Source organism: Eptatretus burgeri, unplaced genomic scaffold (genome assembly GCF_056783735.1).
Source record: "Eptatretus burgeri isolate ZD-2024b unplaced genomic scaffold, Ebu_testis_v1 Ebu_testis_scaffold_3153, whole genome shotgun sequence".
Lineage (NCBI taxonomy): Eukaryota > Metazoa > Chordata > Myxini > Myxiniformes > Myxinidae > Eptatretus > Eptatretus burgeri.
Window position 1 is genome coordinate 135,171 of NW_028225101.1, and position 27,330 is coordinate 162,500.

At 43.9% G+C, this 27,330-nt stretch overlaps 2 protein-coding genes across 16 annotated transcripts in view; both read right to left on the minus strand.

Annotated features, from left to right (window-relative positions):
* Positions 1-2,249: 2,249 nt before the first annotated feature.
* Positions 2,250-17,952, minus strand: LOC147006794 (F-box/LRR-repeat protein 4-like). 3 transcript variants are annotated; one of them, XM_085867835.1, is made up of 9 exons: positions 17,814-17,951; positions 14,254-14,697; positions 11,904-12,282; positions 11,349-11,593; positions 10,088-10,301; positions 9,489-9,560; positions 8,419-8,553; positions 6,818-6,995; positions 2,250-2,770 (listed from the first exon to the last, which is right to left on the minus strand). In XM_085867835.1, exons 1-9 carry the CDS (start codon positions 17,879-17,881, stop codon positions 2,559-2,561), a joined length of 1,947 nt encoding a protein of 648 aa, XP_085723961.1. In that variant the 5' UTR covers positions 17,882-17,951; the 3' UTR covers positions 2,250-2,558. The 3 variants fall into 3 exon arrangements, with proteins under 3 accessions (XP_085723961.1, XP_085723962.1, XP_085723963.1); XM_085867836.1 differs by having other exon boundaries at positions 17,731-17,950; XM_085867837.1 differs by lacking the exon at positions 6,818-6,995 and having other exon boundaries at positions 2,620-2,770; positions 17,814-17,952.
* A 5,360-nt stretch (positions 17,953-23,312) lies between these two features.
* The window catches only part of LOC147006795 (ubiquitin carboxyl-terminal hydrolase 1-like), a 13,955-nt gene continuing 9,937 nt past the window's right edge, over positions 23,313-27,330 (minus strand). For 4 of the 13 annotated variants that reach the window (XM_085867849.1, XM_085867851.1, XM_085867838.1 and 1 more), the window contains 6 exons: positions 27,263-27,330; positions 26,992-27,102; positions 26,637-26,835; positions 24,332-25,686; positions 23,672-23,865; positions 23,313-23,455 (listed from right to left, as the gene is read on the minus strand). The exon at positions 27,263-27,330 is cut by the window's right edge and continues 351 nt beyond it. In XM_085867849.1, the coding sequence (XP_085723975.1) occupies positions 25,323-25,686; positions 26,637-26,835; positions 26,992-27,102; positions 27,263-27,330 (742 nt within the window). In that variant the 3' untranslated portion in view covers positions 23,313-23,455; positions 23,672-23,865; positions 24,332-25,322. The remainder of the gene's footprint in view (positions 23,456-23,671; positions 23,866-24,331; positions 25,687-26,636; positions 26,836-26,991; positions 27,103-27,262) is intronic. The other 9 variants (XM_085867845.1, XM_085867844.1, XM_085867842.1 and 6 more) reach the window with 9 other exon arrangements.

The window sequence follows — 27,330 nt, forward strand, 5'->3', positions numbered from 1 at the left end:
ATTTCTCCCAAATCTGGGCAGCACCTTTCATTGAAATCATTATTCGAGCAATTTTAGCAACATTGGGTGTTTTTTGCGTCAAATTCTCTTTCAAAAGGTTCATCTGAAGATGGGGGGGGGATTAAAAATTTAAAAAAGCATTTTAACCGTAAAAACACACGAGCACCAGTCACCGTATGCATTTGCAGCAATTGTCACAAAACTAACCTAACCAAAGTGAAGAACTCTTTTAAATATAAACTATCCATTGCAAAACAAATCTTGTGCAAATCGGTTGTTGTTGTTGGATCGGTTGGCTCGAGGTGAAAGTTCAGCTTCAGTAGCTAGGTTCGATGGCATGAAGTCGTTTGTGTGCGACATTAAGAAAACTGAGGCTAACATCCAGGTAAGTAGTTCAGGAACTACGTCCGCAAGGGCAAAGTAGCCATTTTAAGCCGTGGTCCACACGTGGATAGAAAATGGATGAGGCACTTATTGTGTGGATCGAAGATCAGAAGCTCCAGCAGGTTTGCCAACTCGTTATTTTAGAATAATTTATCTTCTCATCCTGTTGGCATTTTGAAGAAAACAAAATTTGTTCTTTTTAAAATATTTTTTGTGGGGACTGAAAAAACATCCCCACATCCACTAAGGAATGGGGTCGGGGATCATTTAATAATTACCTTTGAGATAACTACAAAGGCTTAGGCACTATATCCATCCATCCATGCATCCATCCGTCGGGACCATACTCTGTGCAGAGCGTTGGTGCTGCCTCAGCAGTCTCCTTGGCTGTTGGACACAATCCTGGACGGGTCGCCACTCCGACACAGGACACCAGCAAGCTGGCACTCATTTTGCCGACCTCGGAAGGATGACAGGAAGAGTCAACCCCACCTGGTATTACTTCAACAGCCAGGGGGAATTTGAACTCAGGATCCTAGGATCTCAAGCCCACTACCCTGACCATTAAGCCAACACCAGGCCGAGGCACTAAATAGAGTGATTAAAAAAACAATTCCCCAAAAATTAAACTTCGTTTTTCAAAATTTTGAAACAATTATTTTCCCAAAATCACTCACTTCTGAAAGTTTGACAAAGATCCGTTCGGCCATTTCTGAGAAAAATGTCGTCAGACAGCAAGACGAACGTCTCTTATCGTCCAGTCAATGAACCCACACAGGTCACAGTCACGTGTAAATGGACCCACACATGTCATCACTAAGTACAAATGAACCAACACATGTCATCACCAAGTGTAAATGAACCAACACATGTCATCACCAAGTGTAAATGAACCCACACATGTCATCACCAAGTGTAAATGAACCCACACATGTCATCACCAAGTGTAAATGAACCCACACATGTCATCACCAAGTGTAAATGAACCCACACATGTCATCACCAAGTGTAAATGAATCCAATTTTTCTTTCAGATCTTCGAGGATCTATGTATATCATGATCTACTACAAGGAAAAGCAGCACTGAAGGAGCGCGTGAGGCCCCAACGACCTACTGATTCACAAAAACGACTCGATGATTGAGATGAAGGTTAATAACAGCTATTACCAACGGATATTGGATTTTTCTGGATACCAATCAGAACAGCAAATTATTTATTTCATTACCGGAGAACAGACTACAGTTGAGATTTGCATAATTAATCTAAAAGCACAACTAACTGGTGTGTTTGAGTCAAGCCTGGTATTCCAAGCAGCGACTCCTCAATCTCAGTCCAGGACAACCTTGATGTGCCCCCGTGCTAATTTCTCACCAACATGCACAACGAAATATGGACTCACCCACAAACACTGTCAGACTATGTGTCATAATAGCTTCAGCATCAGCTCTGAGTCCTGCAGGTAGGAAGTTCAATTCCGACAGTCGCAGAATCACACGACTAAAAATGGTACGCTCTGCTTTCCATGCTGGACGCTCGGCATTTGAAGTATATAGCATGGACAAATCCGTGGGTTGGAATCCATGATGAGGAGGAAATCTCTCCTCAACTGCCCCACTGAGTGCGGCGAGTAAAGTGACGTCAAAAAAGATGGCAGTGCCCCCGGGAAGTGAAGTCATCACCCCAAGCTCAGTGGCCGTGCTTGTGCGAAATTGTCCGGTGTTGTCTCGTGTATTTGTCTGCACGTGTGTGCACGATTGGTGTTGCAGATTCTCCACGAACCTTGGACCAGATGTAGAAAATAAAACTAAGAGCCTTTGCATCTGATGTCAAAAGCTGCAGGGGTGAAAGGTGAAAGAATAACACTCCAAGAACAGTGTTGTGAGTTTGGTAACATTTATTGGCAAATTTTCCTATTTGAACATTCACTCGATTACACTGATAGACAAAAAGCTGTCCTTTCAGTGAATTTCCAATTAAACAAACAAAAAAAAATCTCAAAACTAACTATTTGATAAACGCGCTGATAATATTACACTTGAAGCTTCGGCTTGAAGTTCAGGTGTTCGACGATCCTCACCGACATGATATAATCGGTTTCTCATACATGGATCAGAGACAGAGCGCTGCTCAGGTGTTTGCAGCTCTGAACGGGTCACGTGACCTCACCAGTTGTCAGTGTATTTGATGGAGACGTGTGGAAAGATATCTGTGAGTTGGACGGCCACGAGTGTTGATGTACTTTATGGATACGTGTGGGAAGCTATCTGTGAGTTGGACGGCCAGCACCTCATCCACCTGGAGGCAGAATGAAATGTCGAGGAAGCGCATGTGCTGACAGGTATCAAGCAGGTGTAAAAGCCCTCCAGGGGTCACCAGCGGAGTGCCTGCCACACGCACGTGGATATAATCGCTCCGATGAATGACATACAAAGGTGAAAATAGCTCAATCATCTGGAGCTTTTGTGTACAGTTAACACAGTACTAAACTTCAGTACAACAGCACTCGGAAGAGCGCTTACATACACCAGGCTGAACAGTTTACCTTCTGTTACCCAATGACAGGCCGGATCTGGACCTGGACCTCCAAAATCGAATTTGCTTCTTCTTGTCACTTCCCCAACTCATCCACCAAGTTTTGCTCGAACTCTTCCACAACTTTTTGAAATATCACGTTTTATATCGTTTTTAGCCCCATCTTGCAATGGTGGATAATCACTTTATTAAAAAAATTTTGAAATTGTCACATCCTTCCGGTTCCGGTTCTTGAGCGACGGTGGCGGTTCCTCATCAGGGTCTCTGCCGACTTTCTCAAAGATAAGTTTTCCGGTCGTTTTTGCCGTGCTTTAACTGTTATTTTGTTATCTCTGTGTTTACTGTGTTTCCAGTTCAGTCTTGTGTTAAAACTTGTGCTATTTGTGGAGTTTTCGTCTTCTTTTCATATCCGGTTTCTGAGATTGGCAAAACGATGACAAAAAAGTCTCTTTTTTAAGACCGCCATTTAACCTTGACCTTTAACCTGGAGGGGTATGACGTAAATTCAGCGGAAATCTCGGCTATCTCGAGAGGGCAATTTCCTCCTGGTCGGCCAAACCTCAGTCGAGTTATGGTGAAAAATGTTAAATTCTCTTTCACGAGATCGTGACCATAAAAATTCGGGCAAGTTAAAAAAAAAAAACCGTTAACCTTTTTATTCCCATTATTAATGGAAAATTTCATTCCCAAAGTCCCAGCCGGCTCCAACATTGGCAGAAAAAAAGGAAAAAAAAGAAAAAACCTCCATAGTTGTTTAGTACTCCATTTTTATGTTCGTGAAATCCGCCATTTTTATATTATCTGCCATTTTTATATTATCCGCCAATTTTATATTATCCGCCATTTTTATATTATCCACCATTTTTATATTATCCGACATTTTTATGTTATCCGCCATTTTTATATAATCCACCATTTTTATATTATCCGCCATTTTTATGTTATCCGCCATTTTTATGTTATCCACCATTTCTATATTATCCGCCATTTTTATATTATCCGCCATTTTTATATTATCCGCCATTTTTATATTATCCGCCATTTTGATCTTATTCGCCTTTTTTGTATTATCCGCCATTTTTATATTATCCGCCATTTTTATATTATCCACCATTTTTATGTTATCCACCATTTTTATGTTCGTGAAATCCACCATTTTTATGTTATCCACCATTTTTATGTTCGTGAAATCCACCATTTTATGTTATCCGCCATTTTTTGTATGTGTTCATGAAATCCACCATTTTTATGTTATCCGCCATTTTTATATTATCCACCATTTCTATATTATCCGCCATTTTTATATTATCCGCCATTTTTATATTATCCGCCATTTTTATCTTATTCGCCTTTTTTGTATTAACCGCCATTTTTATATTATCCGCCATTTTTATATTATCCACCATTTTTATGTTATCCACCATTTTTATGTTCGTGAAATCCACCATTTTTATGTTATCCACCATTTTTATGTTCGTGAAATCCACCATTTTTATGTTCGTGAAATCCACCATTTTTATGTTGTCCGCCATTTTTTGTATGTGTTCATGAAATCCACCATTTTTATGTTCGTGAAATCCACCATTTTTATGTTCATGAAATCCACAATTTTTATGTTATGCGCCATTTTTATGTTCGTGAAATCCGCCATTTTTATGTTCGTGAAATCCACCATTTTTATGTTCGTGAAATCCGCCATTTTTTGTTATCCGCCATTTTTATGTTCGTGAAATCCGCCATTTTTACGTTATCCACCATTTTTATGTTATCCGCCATTTTTATGTTATCTGCCATTTTTACGTTATCCGACATTTTTGTGTTATCCACCATTTTTATGTTATCCGCCATTTTTATGTTATCCGCCATTTTTACGTTATCCACCATTTTTATGTTATCCACCATTTTTATGTTATCCACCAATTCTATGTTTTCCGCCATTTTATGTTATCCGCCATTTTTATGTTATCTGCCATTTTTACGTTATCCACCATTTTTAGGTTATCCGCCATTTTTACGTTATCCGCAATTTTTATGTTATCCACCATTTTTATGTTATCCGCCATTTTTGTTATCCGCCATTTTTATGTTATCTGCAAATTTTATGTTATCCGCCATTTTTATGTTATCCGCCATTTTTGTTATCCGCCATTTTTATGTTATCCGCCAATTTTATGTTATCCGCCATTTTTATGTTATCCGCCATTTTTACGTTATCCACCAATTCTATGTTATCCGCCATTTTTATGTTATCGCCATTTTTATGTTATCTGCCATTTTTACGTTATCCACCATTTTTACGTTATCCGCCATTTTTACATTATCCGCAATTTTTATGTTATCCACCATTTTTATGTTATCCGCCATTTTTGTTATCCGCCATTTTTATGTTATCCGCCAATTTTATGTTATCCACCATTTTTTATGTTCGTGCAATGTGTGCACGGCCCATTAGAGAGTCTGACACGAGAGTGGAAGACCATGTTGATGTGGAACATTTTTTGTAAATATATGTCATGTTTGTGTGGTCGTGCACAACCACACCGTGGAATGGCACAGCCATTTCAAACGATGAGCTATTACAAATGGATGAAGTGCAGACACATTCAAGACTCACCATGATCACAATGAAATGTTAGAACTGCAAACAAAGGACAATTACCCACACATTTGTCCTTCACGTGTCTATTTTTACCTCCGCCAACGAAGGTGGATTTAGGTTATGTTTTCATCACTTTTTGTTCTGACGAAAAATTGAAAATCTTCATCATGTCGGTCTGTCTCATTTGTTTGTATGTGTGTATTGTATGTACGTCTGTGAGTGCGATCACTCGCGAACACTTTCTGATATCTTCGTCAAACTTAGCCAGAGGATCCCGAAGTACAAAAGGGAGGCTGCTAATGTTTTTTGACTTCAGATGTCAATGATCAAGGTGACAGTGACATAATTTGCATAAAACGATGCAACCAAAAATGGTTGCGCAACGTGACGTCAAACGTCACAAATGAGTTGGAAAACGTCACCTACAAATTCTGAGCAGATTTGATAATCCTATCGTTATTAAAAAATAAAGATTTCTGTCGGGGATGGGGGACAGATGACGCATTTCCAAAATGGCAGTAATCCAGATGTATAACGTCGTTTCCATGGCAACGAAGACGCCCATGTTAAAGTGGGGGGGGGGGGTTGGGACATAAAAGATGATAACTCGGAAATGCTTCAAGATATAGTCATCAAATTGCAGCCATGTTCAAAGGTCAAGGTGACAGTGACGTCACAGGCATTATTTTCATCATACCTGTTGGGCTAACGCTTGACACCTTCTTTGTATATTTGTTTGTCTGTCTGTGAGCAGGATATCTCAAAAAGTTATCAATGGATTCGGACCTCACTTGGTAGACAGGTTGGGTGTGTGATAAGGACTAAATGATTTGATTTTGGTCACGATCCAGATCCATATCCGGATACTCGAATTTTTAAAAGTAATTCTTCACCCTTGAGAGATATGGCCAAAACGATAAGTATATAAAGACATATATATATATATATATATATATATATATATATATATATATATATATATATATATATATATATATATATATATATATATATCACGATATCCCAAAACGTTATATGGATGGATTTGGACGAAACTCGGTGGATGAGTTGTGTCGGTGACAAGAACAAGCCGATTAGATTTTGGTTCAGGTCCGGATGAAGATCCAGCCTTTCAGTGGACTACAAAATGTAAACTGTTCAGCCAGGAGGAGGTACGCACTCCACCGAGTTCCGTTCTTGTTTCTACTTGCAATTTTTATTTTCCTTCCAGATCGAGCAACCTCTGTGATCCTCTTGGATCCATCCACATCGGTTCCCATAATCCCCTCAATTACCGTACCTAGTATGTCCAGGTGTTCCAGTAAAGGGCAGTAATTGGCGAGCGATTCGAGGTCAGTGTCGCTGACGGAGCGGTTAGCCGTTAACACCAGTCGGCGTAGTCTGGGCATCTCTCGCACCATCTCACTGAGAGTGCCACCGTCTGCCCGCACATGCTCACACCAACCAAGGTCCAGGTCCTGTGTGGAGCAGTTTAAGTGTGGAACAATTAAATCACCATAAGTATTGCATGCACTTTTTAACTTCCTATTAATTCAAGTCCTGTATTGTACAATTCGAGAGGCATTATAGCCACCAGAATGTTTCCGAAAAAATATAACTTGACAAAATAACAAGCCCAACAAAACTGTTCAGTATTCTAAGTTATTAAGACACTGGAAGGAAGAAAAAAGGGGATTTAAAACGATGAGGAAAGGGAAGGGAAGGGAGTGTGATGAGAGGAGGAGAGTTGGTTGTTGAAAGTCACAAGATAAATGCTGTATAAACGAGAAGGGCACTCGGTGGAGCGCATTCCTCCACCAGGCTCATCAGTTTACGTGTTGTATCCCACTGAGAGGCTTGATATGGATTCGGACCTGGATTAAAATGCAATCGGCTTCTTCTTGTCAACCAACCAACTCATCCATCAAGTTTCGTCCGAATCCGTCTACAACTTTTTGAGATATTTTGGTCACCAACAAACAAACAGACAGAAAGACAGACAGATAGACGGGCGCCAAAACATAACGTCCATCCACCTTCGGTGGCGGAGGTAAGAATAATGTTGTGGTTTTGGAAACTTACCCCATGGGAAGTGCGTACATGGATACGTCGGTTACCCGAGGATGAGTTATTTCATTCGTCTTCACGTGGAAAAGTTCACATTAAGAGGCGCCCGAGACACAGCGCCGATAGAAAGTGTACAACCCCCTTTCAAAATGTTCACCTTTCGTTGCCTTATATCCTGGAATTTACACATCGTAACCCACAAGTTCCATGTGAAAAACAAATTCCACAAATTTCATAAAATGAATTTAAAATACAAAACCATAATATTGCGGTTTTGAGAAACCACTGTTGTGAACGTGCACTCACGACACGTCGGTCCTTGAGTGTAGTTATTTCCGGAATAAATGTTTAGAATAGTCCCTGACCTTTACACGTGGGTCAGTGGGATCCAAACTGCGTTGGAAAGGGTCGATGAGGATTCACCCCCGATTTTTTGTTTTGCACATGGAAGGTTGTCGGCAAGGCGTCGGCGACCATTTGATGCGGGGTGTGTGCCGATCCCTTCCTGACATTCTCTTTATCGTTTATCTTTCTCTCTTTTCTCACACCACACGTAAGTACACGCACTTTTATTGAATGCAGACTGTAGTTTCACACGATGTCTTCCCACACTCACGTAAGGCAATCAAGGCATTAAGTGCAGTTCCATAACATAACCTTTAGTTTGCTCTGAACAACGGTCGTTTGGAGGTTCCGACGAGGGTCCTTTTGTGCGCTCTTTTCAACGGTCGTTCACACACCAAATCCAGAAGCCCCGGTTCGGAGCAAGTCCAACAGGGGGCTAACAACAGAACCTTTCGAGCATTGTGTCCGTGTTTCTGTCAGGCCACGTACCTCGATATTCTTACACCGGGATGTCAGATGTGTCAATCCGACCTGGGTCAGGTCAGGTGATCTCCAAATGTCGAGCGAGCGAAGCTGTTGGCAGTGTGAGCCCAGACTGAGTAAGACCGTGTTCGGAAGTTTCACCTGAGGTTGGAAGGATGACACCCATTGCTGCAAGGGGAAGGAAACGCTTCTGCGAATCCTATAACACATGGGACATTCAAATTCAAACAAATCTCCAACAAACATGTCATCAGCGGCGGTGTCCGACAAACATACAGTCCTCGTCTCCTTTCATATTTCAGGCACGAGCTTTGATTAAATTGTTTATTATCCCGAAGCTTTTTGAAAAAAAAACAGGCGGGTATTGTAATCTTCTCTGTCTGTCTGTCCGTCCGTCCGTCACACTGTCTCCTCCTACACGGATGGGCAGAAATTTACCAAACTCGGTAGTTGTGATCACCACATGGCAAGATGACGTGAGAGTGGTATAATTTTTCGCCACGCCCCGCTGGGGCGGGGCCAACAACCAAAAAATGCGAATTTTTAACATGTATCAATGAAGCTTTGTGTGTGTCGTCAACATTTGGGGGGGCGCATGGAGTATGTATCAATTTTTTGGGGATTTGTTCCCCGGTTCTTGCCTCGGGATGAGAACTTACAGTCACAGAGGTCACAATGGGAAAAAAATTTCAATCAAAATTTGATATTGGGTCATTCCTGATCCAACTTTTTGACATCTTTCAACTTTGCTCTCGGTGGGGAAGCGTGGGCGATTTGCGATGGCGAGCCATCGACTTCCCTCGAGTTTCCTTTATTTTTTTTTGCAGCGATTTAGGTTCAAAAGGGATCTTGTTCTGGATGAATTGCAAGGATGCATTCGATGCAGGGATAAGTAACGCCTGGAGCTCATCGTGATTAATCATAAGCGCACATCGACTGTGTTTATATTTATGTGACGAGGAAACAAAATATCAACAAATCAAGTGAACTCATCCCAAGCTGGAAATAAATTAGTTTGTCTTCACAATCGTACAGGACTATCGTTTGAATGCGGTGGCACAAAGAGGTGCACGTACCTCAGAACAGTCTCCGATGTTGAGGTGCCTCAACTCTGTGCACTTGAAAGTGATCGACAGGAGACTCTCCATCTGAAACAAGATGGGAGTACGATGTCATCCTTTAACACTGCTAAAATAATCCCCTATCCCATCCACGGAGCACAACGAGAGAGAAAGACTCACTTCGGCAGCTTATTACAGAATTCAACGCTTCGTGTCGTTTGAAGATCTAGGAACCAGTCTGAGGATCTAAAAAACAATTGTGGAACCGTGCCAGCAGGGGGTAATGCATCATGGAGGTGACGTTAAGCTGGCAATCTCCTTTGCAATCTCATGGAGATTGTAAGCATCTATGTAAGCAAGTTCAATGGGCTATGGAAGCAACGGGAAATGTACGAAACTCCCACTTCATATGTTCCTTGTGTTTAATTTTGGTTTCACATTTCTCATTCCGTCTGCGTTAGACTTTCAATCCACTTGCCTGGGGGGCAAAGGAAGGGGGGAGGGGGGTCTCAATTTCACATTGCCATAAAAAAATCAAGATTTACTTCCAATGGTTTGATTAATGACAAAGCTGCGAGAGAGTAAAACGAACATAAACTTCGTAAAGAGCTTACATCGATCTGCGTTCGGTACAGGACGAGGCGTTGTAGCCTCTGCAAGGACGAGAGCTGCTTGAATTCCCCGGGTGGTATTCGGTCACATGAAGACAGGTCCAGGTCACGAAGGTTTGGGCAGAGCTTGATTATAGATCCCAAGGACTCGTTTGTGATCCAATGGCAGTTCGCCAGCTCCAGGTGCAGTAGGTCCTCAGACCACCCACCCAGGAACCTGAAATAGCACCGCAGGAAGACATTGGGATGGTGTTTCAAACAAAGCAGTGAGAGACAAGACGAACTTCAAAACCAACTTTAACATCGACACACGTTTGGTACAATGCAGGGCGTTGTAGCTTCTGCAAGGATGAAAGCTGCCTCCCGAGTTATCTGGGGGATAAAGGATAAAGCCGTTTCAAGAGTTCAACATGATCTTCCTCATTCACCGAAGCAGCAGCAGGTATGACAGGTGGAGCTCACAGGATTGGTACGCAATTATAATTGAAGACCACAAGAGCAAGCCCAAGACCAATTTCAGATTATCCTCAACTTTGCGTTGAGGTTGTCCCGTACGACACGTATTTCGTCCCGTACGACACCATTTCAGTTTTTTGTTTCAGTTATGATGGTTTGAAGACATCAACAAATGCTGAATTAAACATTTCCACGCTCTTTCATGTGTCTTGTGATATCTTCAAACAAAATGACTGATCGGAGCATTGTCCAGGTACAAACTTCGATGTCATTCACAGATGTGCGAGTGAGGCACTTCCTTCGATTAATTAATTTTGTTTACTCGGTAAACTCGGTTTACTGACGGTTGTGACGTCATGGACGTTTTAAAATGACGTTTATCAAATGTGCCCGGAAAAAAAAGTTGCGGCGGCGAAGGTATGCGCTCTACCGAGTGCCCGTTCTAGTTTATAAATGTCATCTCAAACGTGATGATTCAGTGTGGTTGTTCATTGAGCGAGATTCCCCTTGTGGAAACACTCTTGTTATGGTCACACGTCAGTTCTTGTTTTGCCTGGTTGTTTGCCAACCAGGCTGAAAGGTATTGGCTGGATGTCCCGTACGACACGTATGGAATCACCTGCACAAAAAGAACCGGATGGGCCAATCCCCAGCAACTTCAACAAACTTGCTGGCGTTTCCCAGTGTCAGGTCAAGGTAATAAAGAACGACAACCGTAAGGGAATGGTGGTGGGATGGTATGTGATAGGACGTGAGGACCGCACAACCACCTGGTCATCGATTACTAACTTTGTATTCAATGACTCACTTTCCAAGGACCGCAGGACTGAATCTTCCATTGTTTCCAGTCCAGGAGAGACCGAGCGAGCGTGTGTGGGTGAGACGAGGCTTCAAAGCCAGAAGGTCCTCCTCGCAGAGAGATGGCCAGAAAGGCTTGAGGTCCAGGTGTTTGTACATGGAAGGGTTGTAGCAGTATTTGCGCAGGGTGCGGCTGCTTTGAGCGAGGCGGCACAACTCAGGGAGCGTCAGGTGAGATAAAATAAGTTCGATAATCTGTCGTGGAAGAGAGGCAACAACAATAAAAAAAAACTCGATTTAATTATCAGTGCATCAACCTGACCAGCTGTCACTGTCCAGATAGTCAAGGATGTCCATCAAATGATAAACCAGTAACCCTTAAAACAATCAAGGTAACTACTAGTGAAGCCATCAAGGACTTCCAAACACAAACAGACTTGGACAGTCATTTCAATGTTGACGCCATCGGCTGAAACCAATCTGAGGCCAAACAATGAGATGATGTGATCTGGAAAACCAAGTTTGAAAAGAAGAGAAGATGACTCGTCGGGGTTCACGTACTCACCTCGAAAGGTAAAAGGTCAAAATATCCATTTTTTGTGAACGGGGAAAGCTTCCCTTCCTCTTCGTTTGCCCTCCTTTCTTCCTCCATCTGTTTAACCAGATCTCGTCTCCTCCTTCTTTCCATCCTGCTCAGTGTCTTCTGAAGTCTTTCTGACTCAGCAAGATCTTCACTCTTGCTCGTGTTTCGATGAATAATGTCCACCGGGATCCCGTGCAGAACAACAGCGTCCAGTTCCATGTAGTAAGTGCTCAGGGAGCAATCGAACTCCAGACGGAGGACTTTCGTCGCAAAACCCGGTCGGAGTATCGGTGGAGAAAACTCGTAAGAGACGTTCGGTGGAAGATTGGGGTCCGCAGGGCCGGACCACAGCGTCCGCCACCTGCATCGTACAACACCAAAGGAAACCTATTGATGAGAGTGTCCTTTTGATTTTACTATGAAGTAGAGATTGTGTATTAGGGTGCGTCTCATATCGTACAACATCTCCAATTTGATACAAACGGACGTGTAAAAGGACATCACTCACATTATTAAATAAATTAACAAATAAATGAATGAAACTTGATGTTGTATTCAAAATTTACACAACGATCCCCTTATAGCTGCGGTAAAAAGTAATGGCTCGAGGATGAAGACCTTACAGCACAATAGGGGGGCTGACAGGATGGTCTCGGCCGGGAAAGAGCAGGAATGGCAAGACTAACAAAAACACAGGACTAACAGGACAAAAAGTAAAAGGTAAACAAATCGGTGAGATCGGGGGGAGATAAAGCGAGCGTGTCGAACAAACACAAGGCTAACTCGAGGGGGAGCACTCGGTAGAGTGCAAAACCTCCGCCGCCAATACTGCGAGGTCACTCAAGTGAACCTTATATCTTATTCATTCAATTTGACGTCAACAGTGCTCACAGAGTTATAGTTTGCAACTTTCCCTTTTACTTTTAACTTTTACATACTCAATTCATTCGTCATAACTGGATTCCTTGAGACAGAAATTGATTTTACGTGGGTATATCCACCTGAAGTTCCAAAATCAGCTGCAGTTATAATTTTGGCAAGTTTTTTGTTGGAAATCACTTATAACATGTAGAAATGCAAAAAAAATTAAAAATCGAAATTTTGTTGAAAAAAAAGTTGCAAAATTTTTTTTTCTCGAACAATTTTTTTTTTTGGGGGGGGGGGGGTTGGAAATCACTTAAAACATGTAGAAATGCAAAAAAAAAAAATTCAATTTTTTTTCAAAATGGCCGCTATAGTGGCCATATTGGACTTTAGACCAAGTCCAAAATCTAATGGCATGATCCTTGGACCATACCTAATCCCCCCACCAAGTTCCGTCGAAATCCGTCGAGGACTTTTTCCGTAATACTGTTCACGAACAAACAAACAAACAAACAAACAGAAAGGGGTGAAAACAGTTACCTCCATCCATCTTCGATGGCGGAGGCTAACAAGCGACTAAAAAGGAGCAAAAACTCATCACTGAGGGTTTTCCTCTTGTAGCAATGCTCGCCATAATTTTTGGCAACCGGGCGTGTGCAGCACTTTAGACATGACCTAACGCATGCTGGGATGTTATTTTCTGAATTAACACATGGGCCACACCTGTGTGGAAGCCGATGCTTTCAATATCTTGGCGTCCAATTAATTACCCAGGTGTTTCCATTATTTTGTCCACTACCTGGAGATCAAATGTTATAAAACAAGGACAAATGTGTCCAAGAGCAGCGTCCTAAAGGTTTTGTCGACTAAAAATAAAAAAAATAAAAACAAAAACAACTTCCGAGATTTCGTCACGTGCCTTCATTAAGCCAATAGCGCGACCCGTCATAATGTATTTACGTATTTACGATATATAGTGTATTTACGAAATGAATAGTGTATTCACGAAATTACAATACGATAAATGGAATAATCTTTAAATAGTAACGTGAACTTTTCGAAACTTTAAAGCAAATGTCCGAATATATTTAAAAATTCATGATAGACGCTCTCAAAAGGCACCGTCAATGCGAGGATGTGTACATGTGCTTAGGATTTAAGGAGATCCGGATCTTGTATGTACAAGAGCCGAGTCCGAGAGGTTAAGGTTTTGTCTTCACAAGAAGAACAACGAGAACAAGAAGAAGCACAACAACAACGCTGAGCTCTCTATGCTAAAAACAGGTAACTAATGAATTTCAAGAACGAATATGTTATTGAAATCCCGTTATAGTCATGTCAGACCTGTGAGAGGCCAAACATACTCTCAAAGCAAACGATAATAACTGGTCATTTCATCCATTTTGGACTCACGAGCATGAAGACTTCAAGACTAATTTGAGATGTAAACCAAAAGGGTCATTGGTACCTGAACACATCAAAGTCTTCACCTTTATCCCAGGACTTGGCCAGAATCCGAACCACATACCCAGGGTGGGACGTCTCGAAGACCGAGACCCTGGTTGGGAATACGGGCTCGTCAAAAAGTATCTCGACGAAATCCCGGCTTTGAAACCACTCGGGATTCTTGGGGGAACGTCCGGGTGTCCATCGGGACAAGTGGTCCCACCATGTTCCGTATGTTCTCGGCACGGCCGAGTACGAGAAGTGTCTGGCGAGGGGATATATGTGAGGTGGGCCTGCCAGGTTGTACATGGTGTACGAGATGGAAAAGGTTCCTCCATACTGGGAGCTCATGTCCAAAACTTGGAGCACGTCCTGAGACAGCTCGAAAACAGATGGCTGCGTGAACAAACCAGCAGGGTCTTCCTGCGGTCCACGTACATCTCCACGCCGTTGCTTTCTCCTGGTCCTGTTGAACAGGAAGTTCAGAGCAGACTCAACATGCAAGTGTATTACATACAGTTGTTGGAATGAAAACCACAATCGCGATCCAACACACACAGATCAAGTGGTCATTTATTTATTTCACCTGTTGTTCTTGTTGCTGTTGTTATCACGAAGTCAGATTATGTCATCACTTTTTCCCCCCGTTGTAACACTCAAAAACCTACTCCAATGTTATCATAGTGCATTTTACTGGTTAAATGCTTCCCCAGATCTACGAGAATCTATCTACGATCTACGGGTGCTTGACTGGGATCCCATATTTAGATTTCCCACCCCAAAAGAAACCCAATGGCGGAACCAGGGCAGGGTTCACCGGGTGCACGTGAAACCCCCCCTCGTCGCAAAACCCGGTGGGTGTATCGGTGGAGAAAACTCGTAAGAGACGTTCAGTGGAAGATTGGTGTCCGCAGGGCCGGACCACAGCGTCCGCCACCTGCATCGTACAACACCAAAGGAAACCTTTTGATGAGAGTGTCCTTTTGATTTTACTATAAAGTAGACATTGTGTATGAGGGTGCGTCTCACAATTGTGAGAAGAGGGTTTTACATCGAAAACCCTCTTCTCTTCTATTAAGGTGCCTCCGCCCTTACAATTATGTGACACGATCGTCGTGTGAGATATCACTGGACAATCGGCAATCGCACGTCTTTTGCTTTGACTCGCCGATTAATCCGAGCGGCGACACTTTTCTCCGCCGGTTCTGTATTAATCTCTGCGACTCAGTGTTTTAGTTACGGCTCCGAAGAGGAAGGAAACATTTTCGTGATCGTGTCCCACAGCAATGCGCAGTACAATCCTGAACTATTTCACCCGGTAATTCAACGTTTCCATAGCTACGTGGTCCATTGTTATAAATTCATGATCTGATGATCCACAATGGCGAGTTTCGGTTTCGTGCTCTGGGTCATTTCGCCGCATGTTGTGCTTGTCCGTTTGACATTCTCATGGATTAGTTTTGGAAACATTTTGAGTACTATTTTTCGCGAACGTAGTGAGCTTCATACTCAACGCGTGCACATGAGAGAATAGGAAACAACAACAACAACAACACAATACCCTAGCAATTTGGAATCCGTGTCGTCGGCTATGACCCTTTTGCTTCCGGGTTTTTGTCATGGGGAATGATGCGTCCGTCCCGGGAGATAAAGGCATCGTCGCAGACATGAAAGACCCAAATATCAGACATTGCGTATATTTCCTCCACTGATTTTAATAAAGATATCTCCCGCATCATCAAAAAATAATTTTTAATCGTGATTTACATTTTTTGATTGCTGATCCCGAATCCAGGCCGAAGTAACCGGAAATTGCAGCATCGAATGTAAAAAGAATTCTACATTCGCTTCAAGGCTTTGCCAATTCCATATTACTAGTACGTGCCCGTAACAAAAAATAATAATAAAAAATAATTCAAACCGCGACCAAGAAACAACAACCACACAGGCCGTTCCATCGCTCTTGCGTGCCCGTACGTGCATGGTGCGGAAATTTGCATATAGCAGTTACGATTATTCGCAATTTTTTTTTAATGGCCAAGTATTCAATTAGCGCCAACGTATTTTGCTTTTTCGCAACGTCATCGCAAGGTAAAACACAAAGAGAAGAGAAAAAAAAATTACTTCCTGGTTCGGAGCATACCAGCTCACCCTGATGTTACCGAAATTTATACACCGTCAAATATGAAAACGATCATAACTTGGGGCATTGTGTTTATCTATAAATGCGCAGAAGAAATCGAGAAATTATTAGAATACGCGAAGTCATCACTATCCGGAAGTCTGTACGTTGTAACCCGCAATGGCGAACGCGGCTTAAGTTCTCTTCCCCATCGGCCACGCCCTCGCAGCAATGTGTCCTGTCATTGGTTGGTAAATAAATGGCCATAGCTTGGGAAGCTCTTATCCAATTAATATCAAACCTTGAAAAGGCACATCCTCAGGTCCCCAGCAATATATCTGGCAAGTTTCAATTAGATTGGACCAGTGGTTGTCGAGAAACAGCGGTCACAGAGACACACACACACACACACACACACACACACACACACACACACACACACACACACACACACACACACACACACACACACACACACACACACACACACACACACACACACACATTGCTAGAATTATAGATAGATCAATACGTTAAGACATATTTCGTGGACGTATCTCCTCCGAAACTGCAGGACGGATTGTAGCCACTTTCGGCATGCGGGTTCTCTGTGGTCTAATGAACAGCACGGGCTATGTGAGATCGCGCCACACGGACAGGTTTGGGAATTTTTGGAGATTTTCTAATTTTCACATTCGTTTGCATGGCGACGTGTGACGTCACCATCTGATCGGCGTAATGACATCATTGGTCAGTCGCTAACGTCATCACGTCCGTCATCGACAGACCGTCACTGCTGAGAGGCGTATTGCCGTCATGACATCATCGGTCAGTCGCTGACGTCATTACGTCCGTCATCGACAGACGGTCACCACCGAGAGGTGTCATGCCACTCCTAGAAAACAGGGTCTGCGATGTAAAACCCTCTTCTGCACGTGCTGATTACCTCAGAAGGTGAATTTGACACAAAAAATGTGACAAGAAACATTGTGTAAAGAAATTATATAAATCACGTTGTGAACACCGGATATATCGACGTGCGAACGACGCGGGTTTATATCAAGTTGGCGCGGAGCGCGGGGTTTGACTCGTTCTCATTGTTGTGGTAAAGATGTTGTGAACCACGAGGTGAGAGGCCTGAGGCCTTTTCCTCGACTAGCTCGATGTTCCCAGATTTTCCTGTGGAGAAAGTGAATGTCCGGTCGGACTCTGCGACCTCTGGATGGATTAACGGGTTTTTCCTCGACGATGACATTGATTTGAATAAGGTTTGGTGATATATTCCACAATATGAGAACATCTTAGCCTTGTGACCCCCCCCGCCCCCCAATCTACTAAAAAAAACTTCCTGACCGACCCTGAACCCCCGGTGCGTACCGTAACGAAGGACGCCGACGCCGTCCTCCACTTCGGTTCATTATTGCGTCTCAAGAAGAGAAACCGAGGCAACAAGAAACTACCTGTAAGGTACAGGTAAAGGTAGAAAAGACTTGAACGTTTTGAAGCCTCCTGCATGAGCACTGACCATCTTTTCGAGCCAAGTCCGTCACCAGGAGGAACGTTGCCGTTGACTCCGCCCCCTATGACGTTTTCGATGACGACTTGCGTTCCGTTCAGATGACGTCATCACGTTTTCCCCGATGTATCACTCAAAAACCTACCGGGTAAATGTGCCATCTTATCATTGTACATTTTACTCGTTAAATGCTTCCCGAGATCTACGAAAATCTATATTAGACACGATACTGGTGTAAAATCGGGGTTGCACTGACAGTTGCAAATAAATGAAACGTATGAATTGGTCAGCTGGACCATCGTGCCTCCGTTGCATAAACACGACATTTAACACTCCAGTTCTTCAAATTTATTATTAATCTCTGGACGAATAGAACAGAAACAACCTGGGGGTGTGATCCATCACCAATCAGCTTGGGGAGCGCTCGCACAGTGGCTTAAGCACTCAAGCAAGCACTCCATTCAAACCCGTTGATAAGGAACGGCTGGCTTGGCAAGCGTTAGCTAGCTGCTTGGTTAGCTGCTTGGTTCGAAGCTAGCTGCTTGGTTAGCTGCTTGGGAGCTGCTGCGTTCGAACACAGCCCGGGGATCCTTCCCTCGGGCACGGATCGACATTTACCGTTTTAAAACCAAAGTTTAACGTTGGACAACAAAACCAATGTCTTGATTATGGGGGCTCGGACGGTCTCATGGTCGGGGGGGGGGGGCTTGAACATTCATACGGACACCATGGAACACGTGTGGACAAAACAACGTGTGGACAAAACAACGTGTGGACAAAACGACGTGTGGACAAAACAACATGTGGACAAAACAACGTGTGGATAAAATAACGTGTGGACAAAACAACATGTGGACAAAATAACGTGTGGACAAAACAACATGTGGACAAAATAACGTGTGGACAAAACAACATGTGGACAAAATAACGTGTGGACAAAACAACATGTGGACAGAACAACGTGTGGACAATACAACGTGTGGACAAAACAACGTGTGGACAAAATAACGTGTGGACAATACAACGTGTGGACAATACGTGTGGACAAAACAACGTGTGGACAATACAACGTGTGGACAAAACAACGTGTGGACAAAACAACGTGTGGACAATACAACGTGTGGACAAAACAACGTGTGGACAAAACAACATGTGGACAAAATAACGTGTGGACAATACAACGTGTGGACAATACGTGTGGACAAAACAACGTGTGGACAATACAACGTGTGGACAAAACAACGTGTGGACAATACAACGTGTGGACAATACAACGTGTGGACAAAACAACGTGTGGACAAAACAACGTGTGGATAAAATAACGTGTGGACAAAACAACGTGTGGACAATACATGTGGACAAAACAACGTGTGGACAAAACAACATGTGGACAAAATAACGTGTGGACAATACAACGTGTGGACAATACAACGTGTGGACAAAACAACGTGTGGACAATACAACGTGTGGACAATACAACGTGTGGACAAAACAACGTGTGGACAATACAACGTGTGGACAATACAACGTGTGGACAAAACAACGTGTGGACAATACAACGTGTGGACAAAACAACGTGTGGACAAAACAACATGTGGACAAAATAACGTGTGGACAATACAACGTGTGGACAATACAACGTGTGGATAAAACGTGTGGACAATACAACGTGTGGACAAAACAACGTGTGGACAATACAACGTGTGGACAATACAACGTGTGGACAAAACAACGTGTGGACAATACAACGTGTGGACAAAACAACGTGTGGACAAAACAACGTGTGGACAAAACAACGTGTGGACAAAACAACGTTTCAACAAAACGACCTATGGACAAAACGATGTATGTACAAAACATATGTTGATGTGCACCGGGTTTGGGCAGCGGTTGAGGTGCAGCAGGAGTGGGTAGGTGATGATGTGCAGCGGTTGATGTGCAGCGAGTTCGGGCAGCGGTTGATGTGCAGCTGGTTTGGACAGTGGTTGAGGTCCAGCGAGTTCGGGCAGCGGTTGATGTGCAGCTGGTTTGGACAGTGGTTGAGGTCCAGCGAGTTTGGGCAGCGGTTGAAATGCAGCGGGTTTGGGCAGCGGTTTAAGTGTAGCGGGAGCGGGCAGCAGTTGAGGTGCAGCGGGAGTGGACAGCGTTTGATGTGCAGCGGGTTTGGGCAGTGATTGATGTGCAGCGGGAGCGGGCAGCAGTTGTTGAGCAGCGGGAGCGGACATCGTTTTTTGTGTAGCGGGTTCAGGCAGCGGTTGATGTGCAGTGGGTTTGGGCAGCGGTTTAAGTGTAGCGGGAGCGAGCAGCAGTTGAGGTGCAGCGGGAGTGGACAGCGTTTGATGTGCAGCAGGTTCAGGCAGTGGTTGAGGTGCGACGGGAGCGGGCAGCTGCTGTTGTGCAGCTGGCAGCGGTTGAGGTGCAGTAGGAGTGGATAGTGGTTGATGTGCAGTGGGAACGAGCATCAGTTGAAGTGCAGCGGGTTTGGGCAGAGATTTATGTGCAGCAGGAGCAGGCAACGGTTGAGGTGCAGCAGGAGTGGGGCAGGTGATGGTGTGCAGTGGTTTATGTGCAGCAGGAGTGAGCAGCGGTTGAGGTGCAGCAGGTTTGGGCAGTGGTTGAGGTGTAGTGGGTTTGGGCAGAAGTTGAGGTGCAGCGGGTTTGGGCAGCAGTTGAGGTGCAGTCGGTTCAGGCAGCGGTTGAGGTGCAGCGTGTTCGGGCAGTGGTTCAGGTGCAGCGTTAGCGGGCTGTGGTTGAGGTGCAGCGGGTTTGAGCAGCAGTTGAGGTGCAGTCGGTTCGGGCAGCGGTTGAGGTGCAGCGGGTTTGGGCAGCAGTAGAGGTGCAGTGTGTTCGGGCAGCGGTTGAGGTGCGGCGAGCAGCGGATATGGATGAGGTACAGCGGGGGCGGGCAGCAGATATGGATGAGGTACAGCGGGGGCGGGCAGCGGAAATGGATGAGGTGCAGCGGGGGGCCGGTGTCAGTCAGCGGGCGTAATGACGTCAGCGATGAAGTGTAGCGGATGTGTGTGTATATATATATATATATATATATATATATATATATATATATATATATATATATATATATATATATATATATATATATATATATATATATATATATATATATATATATACACATATATGGTGTCCCAAAAAAATATACTCACATTTTGGCTCCTCATAACTCATTGAATTTTTCATTTATTTTCAGATCAAATTGACCCTAATAATGGCAGAAGTACGACTCAGTGTTGAAGAAAGAAAATTTATCATAAAGTGCAACTGGAAGCACGAAAACATCATGGAAGTGCAAAGACAATTTCGAAGACATTTTCACAAAGATCCACCAACGGACACCATTGCTCGCATCCGAGATAAGTTTGAAACAGATGGAACTGTGCATGACGTCCATAAGGAGCGTTCAGGAAGACCACGGTCATCAACCACCCCCGCAAAGGAAAATCAACTGCTGGAAACCCTCCACCGATCCCCACGGAAATCTGTCCGACAAATGGCTCTTGTGACAGGAATCCCATTATTAATCGCCCATCACATTTTGAAGCGAATTAATTGGAAAAGTTACATTCCAACATTAATCCACGCTCTCAATGAAGACGATCCTGACCGGAGAGCTGAATTTTGTGAGTGGTACCTGGGCAAATGCGAAGAAGATGCAGCATTTCCATCCAAAATTTTTTGGAGCGATGAGGCCAGCTTCAAGTTAAATGGCTCAATTAACCGACACAATTGCACCTACTGGGCTCCTGAAAATCCGCATGTTTCTATGGAACACCATTTAAACTTACCAGGGGTTACTGTGTGGTGTGGGATATCAGCATTGGGCATCCTAGGGCCATTCTTTTTTGACCAAACTGTCACTGGGGATGTTTACTTAAACTTGCTGCAAGAATCCGTCGGTCCACGTGTCGAAGAGATATTTGGTGACGAAGAGATTTACTTTCAGCAAGATGGAGCACCTCCCCACAACCACCGTGATGTAAGGGCCTATCTCGAAGCAACTTTTCCGAACAGATGGATTGGGCGAAGAGGTAGTGTTGAATTCCCTGCGCGTTCCCCAGACCTCACTCCAATGGACTTCTTTTTATGGGGATATCTCAAAAATAAGGTTTACGGCTCAAAACCAGCAACAGCCGATGAGCTGAAAGAGGAAATCGAAAGACAATGTCTTGCAGCTCCAAATGAAATGATTCGTGATGCTGTTGAATCCATTGGTCCGCGTTATCGGCTGTGTTTGGAACGTGATTGTCGTCAGTTTGAACATTTGTAAACATACATTTATACATCTAACCATTAATCTTGTTTCCAAGTCAATAAACAACACATTTATTATCATTTAAAGAGTGAGTACATTTTTTTGGGACACCCTGTGTATGTAAAAATCCCTGCGCAGACAGTAACCTTCTCCGATTTTGAAAATTCCTCCGAGAAAAAAAGTTATGACGTCAAAATATCTCTGCTAATGGGAATCGCCTAAAAAAGTATCTCCGAAACTAGGCAAGCTTTTTGAATTCTGTTGGCGGAAATCGAACAGGGCATTAGCAGAGATGAATTACCGCACATATGATACGTCACTTTAATGTCATATCAATTTTTATGACGTCATTCCTATTTTTTGACATTTTTTGTTTCACAACCCAGAGTTTTCATCGGATCTTAGTAAAACTTGCCATGTATATGCAGAAAGCCCACGCGCAGGCAGTAACCATCTCCGATTTTGGAAATTCTTCCTAGAAAAAAAAGTTGACGCCATAATATCGCCGCTAATGGAAATCGCCGATACCATTATCTCCGAAACTAGGCAAGCTGTTTGAATTTTGTTTGCGGGAATCAAGCCGAGCATTGGCGTTTTCATGACGTCATCATTAAGAGGACGAGGATCTTAGCTCATTTGAGCTTGTTTTCTTAATCAAGACAAGTGATGCAAAGTACAAAAGAAGAATTTTTTTTTATTTGTTCTTTATTTGAAACACAAACTTTATGTACATTTTTCATTGAAACAAAATCATTTCACTGATTAAAAAAAAATAAAACATCGAGTAAAATGTAAACATTTCAGGATCCGTTTCCAGGTCGTTCTATTGATTCCAATCCCGCGTCTCGGGCTCGGATAGTTTTAGGCCTCCATGGTTTTTCTTTTTCCCACAACTGTTTCCTCTATACCCACTTACCGAGTTTCCATCCCCCCTTGCCCCATTATTCACTGCCCTCGTTTTAATACCCTTCTTTTCTTTTTGTTTCGTAAAATTTAAAACGACAACAAAAAAAAAACAAATTTATTTCCTCTTCTCCATTCTTCTTCTTCTTCCCCCACTAGCAATTTAAAAACTGGTTGATGTGTGTGTGTTTTAACCAAGCCCGTGCCACGTCCCCTGAGAAAAATAAATATATAAATATATATACACAATAAAAAACACACAAAAACTTCAAAAAAAACCCACTTTATTTAAAAATAAAAAAATAATGAATTTAACATTTTCTTCTTCTGATCTTGTGTTGATGAATCCTTGTGGTGTTGATGTAGCGCAGGCAACAAGGGCTGAATGGCCTCCACCTGCGTCTCGTTTCCTTGTATAAAATGAGAAATCACAATCAATATCACAACAGGAACAAACAAAGGACAAAAGTGCATCATTGTGTGTTTATATTTTAAGAGTGGTACATCACTCTCAATGTAAACAAGGCCCATCAGTGCGGCACGGTTTTCATCATCGCTTCGTGTGTTCATTGATCATCCGTCACATCCGCCATTTCCCTTCCTTTCGGGCTTCCTGGTTGCCTCACCATTGTTCCTGCAGGTCTGCTCATCACGTGATCCTTCCACGTTTTCCTTCTCTTGTCCGTGGGGGTTCGGAGTCATCGGTTCCCCCCTTCGTCGTGCTCCTTTTCGGACTCGCGTCCCTGCGTTGCACGACGCCATGACGAGCGGCACAACTTCCGGAATCCTCGAGCAACCTTTGAATTCCAATTGAAAAAACCTGACAATAAGGGAAAAGAAGCACGTGTTTGTTCACATTGCCTTGTACGTCGGATCCAAGTTCCTGCACATGTGCACGACGCAGCAGCCGTCGGTGTGGACGACCGGGGATGAGTCAGGTAAATTGGATTCGCACTCTGAACCGCACTTTGTGACGTCTGAGTAAAGATAATTACAGGCATTTAGCTTGAAGCAAAGTCTTATACCCGACTTGAATCTTCAATGGGCACCCCATGATGTCCCACCTCATCTGATAGCAGCGACAAGTTGGCGTAACACGAGGGGCCTACCCAACGCAATGCCCCCTGTTATCAGTGCACCGGTGCTCATGTCACTGATCTCAGAAGGATGTCAAGCTGAGTGAACCCCACCCGATGTTGATTCAACAGCTGACAGGAGTTCAAACTTAAGACCTTGAGATGTTAAGCCAGTCACCTTGACCGTTAAGCCGAAACCAGGTTACGTACCTGGTTGAGCAATGGTGCTCTGCTGCTCAGAATGACGTATTTGTTCTTCCTCAAGAATTCGGCGACCTCTCTGAGGTCAGAACTCAGAAAGGGGAAACGAAACAGAACGTGAAATACAAAACATCAACTTGGTCATTCCGATCGATTCCTTGCTCATGACCATTAAAAAAAAAACACACACACAATCCTTTACCTTTAAAGGGTGGAGTCTCACCTGCAGGATACTGTTGAGGAAGCAGGTGTTTCCCAGGCTCACTAGGCCGGTGAACTGTGGGGCCATCGTTCAAACGGTCAGAGGGACACGAATTTGACAAGACGGGACAACAAGGTACGGTTTAACAAGGAAAACCGAACAAAAACACAAACAGCAACACACAAGGGACAAAAAATATAACAGAGAGACACGACGGATCTCGTCCAGAAAGATCCGTCGTGTTCAGTCTCCATTCTTCCCTCCACGGCTTCAAGACGGCTATTCCCCCTCTCGCTCAGGTCATCCCCCATTCCATACTCATGATCTTTTCTCTCCCAAATTACCCCATTCCCCAGCACTTGCTTTTTCTGGCTATTGTGATTTTTTCCCGCCTCTCCCTCACCCCTTTTCCTTTGTTGTCGGTTGTTTTGGTATGTCCACCACCGAAGGTGGACGCAGGTTAATTTTTCACCCCTGTTTGTTCGCCAGTGAGCGGGATACCTTAAAAAAAACTACGGATGGATTCGGACGGAACTTGGTGGACAGGCTGGGTGTGTGACAAGGACGAATTGATTCGATGTTGGTGAAGAATCCCGATTCGAGGGTTTCAGCGATTCTTCACCAGTGAGAGATGGGACCAAAACCAAGATGGAGCACAATATCTCACAAAACCGAGATTGAGCTCTTCCATGAGCCTCGATCATGCACACAGGATACAAAAAAGAGAAAAAGGTTACCTTCTTGTCTTGTCTCCGTTACCTTGTCCAGCGGCAATCGACCCATGGAGAAAGTTCTGAATCAGTTGGTGCGCTTGTAGAACACCAGGTACGGTGTCTTATCGTGCACACCTGCTGAGCTAAGAATCTTCTGCATGTCGTCATCTTCCATGACCGTGACACGTTCATCGTTGAAATGGACCCATTTGTCCCTCCTGTCAAATGCACCACGTCCTTCCGGACGGGCGGCCTCTGTAGTCGTCTCGGTGTTGACGTACGTGGTGTAATGTCCAGAGTTGAGGCCTCGACCCGCGTGCTCAATGATAGCATGGAGTGTGTACCGGGGGTCCGCATCATCGGCGAGGCACTCGGGGGAACACCACCTTCTGAGCGAGAGGTGCTCGGGAATGGACGTGGAGACTTCCAGCTTGGATGCTTCACCCTTCCTGCACAGACACATGAAAGGGTGGATTGTTTGGACAAACAGCTACAACTCACAGATATCGGTGGATTAAATGAGGGATGACTGGCAAGTTTATTTCAATGGAGACCAATCTAGTGATATGAAGCTCACCTGCCCCCACCATTATTAAGTAAATACTTAAATATTAATGGATTATATATTTAAAAACCCTCCGAGATTCTCTAATATTGTCACCACTGACCCAACGTTTGCAGGATGACCTGAGATTATTCCGTCGTACGACCCAAAGTTATCGGTGCACTCAGGTGAGACGGAACACGGGAGTGCGACCGTTGAAATGCAAGTCACAGGTATCTTGTCAAAGTCGGGAAGAGATGCGACTTCGCTTCGACCAGACCCTGGGGTCGTGACGGTTCGAGCACCCGCTCCGAGCCCGGGAGCTCGGTGGTTCGAACCCGGGCCGAGTCAAACCAAACACTTCAAAAATGGTACGTGCTGCTTCCTTGCTCGATGCTTGGCACGTACAAAGGATAGAGAACGGACAGACAACCACCATAGGGTGGCAAGCGTTGCGGAGGCTTGATGGGCCGAATGTCCTCCTCGTGTGTTGAAGTTCCTTGCAAGGGAACGTGTGTTACAAGTTGTAAACGTACATTGTTTGATACAAGACGGCCTGCACGCACACGATCAAAGACCTCTCCGGCACAAGTCCACGATGTTGCCGAGTCCCCATACATCGCTCACAAAAGAACAAGCAATGGCCAATGGAAACCACTGACAACTGTTCCTTGATCTTGGGAAGGTTTCAGCTTACGACACAAAATTAAACTGATCTACAATGTTCGTACTGCATATCCTAATTTAATCAGTTGTGATAATCTCTGACGTCATAATTAACTGAGGATGAGCACAAAGTGAAACAGACTGAATGGGATGGGAGTTTGAGAGCGGGTGAAGCGATTGCTGGATCACCTGTCCATTTGGAATTGCTTCAGGTGTAACGCCAATATCGAAGGGAGCGTGGAGATCGATGTGGAGGAACTTGCCATGACCTTCAACTTGCATGACGAACACACAAACATGTTCTCCCCATCAAGGTGTTCCTCGCGAGCCCAGAAGTTAAACAGGTACCCAAGTGGGATCGGTTCGGTCTTGTTATTCTTCCACATGTCTGCGAGAGTCCGGAGGAGGGATGAGAGACGACGACATCACGAAGAGCTCCTCGTTCGACAACGATTGAGGAAATCATCAACATCGACAAAAACTGGAATCTCGAGAAACAACACAAAGGTTTTCGGTGAGAAAAACAACAACAACAACAACCAACCGGGATGAAAACAAAGTCCGAGGTTGAAAAACTCTTCGCTCCGTGATGTGAAGTTCCCGCATCTCAAGCAGCAGGTGGTCGTCTCCATCTGTCCCAAAAACATGTTATGACCTACGGACGGTGATGAAAAGGGGAACTCACAATCGATATCACAACAGGAACAAACAAAAGAGAAAAGCACATCATTGTTTTGTTTATTTTGAGAGTGGAACATCACTGCAAAATGTAAACAAGGTCCATGAGTGAGGCACGATTTTCCTGGTAGCCTCACCATTTTTCCTGCTGGTGTGTTCATCACTTGTTCCTTCCACGTTTTCCTTGTCGTGTCCGTGGGGTTCG

What these genes read in the sequence shown, in the direction of transcription:
- LOC147006794 (XM_085867835.1), bottom strand. Translation starts at nt 17,881, where the DNA reads ATGGTCAGTGCTCATGCAGGAGGCTTCAAAACGTTCAAGTCTTTTCTA. An exon ending in TTGACCTTTTACCTTTCGAG is followed by an intron (nt 11,594 to 11,903) that starts GTGAGTACGTGA and finishes CTTCCACGACAG; the next exon opens with ATTATCGAACTTATTTTATC. An exon ending in TGTACCGAACGCAGATCGAT is followed by an intron (nt 9,561 to 10,087) that starts GTAAGCTCTTTA and finishes ATCTTGTTTCAG; the next exon opens with ATGGAGAGTCTCCTGTCGAT.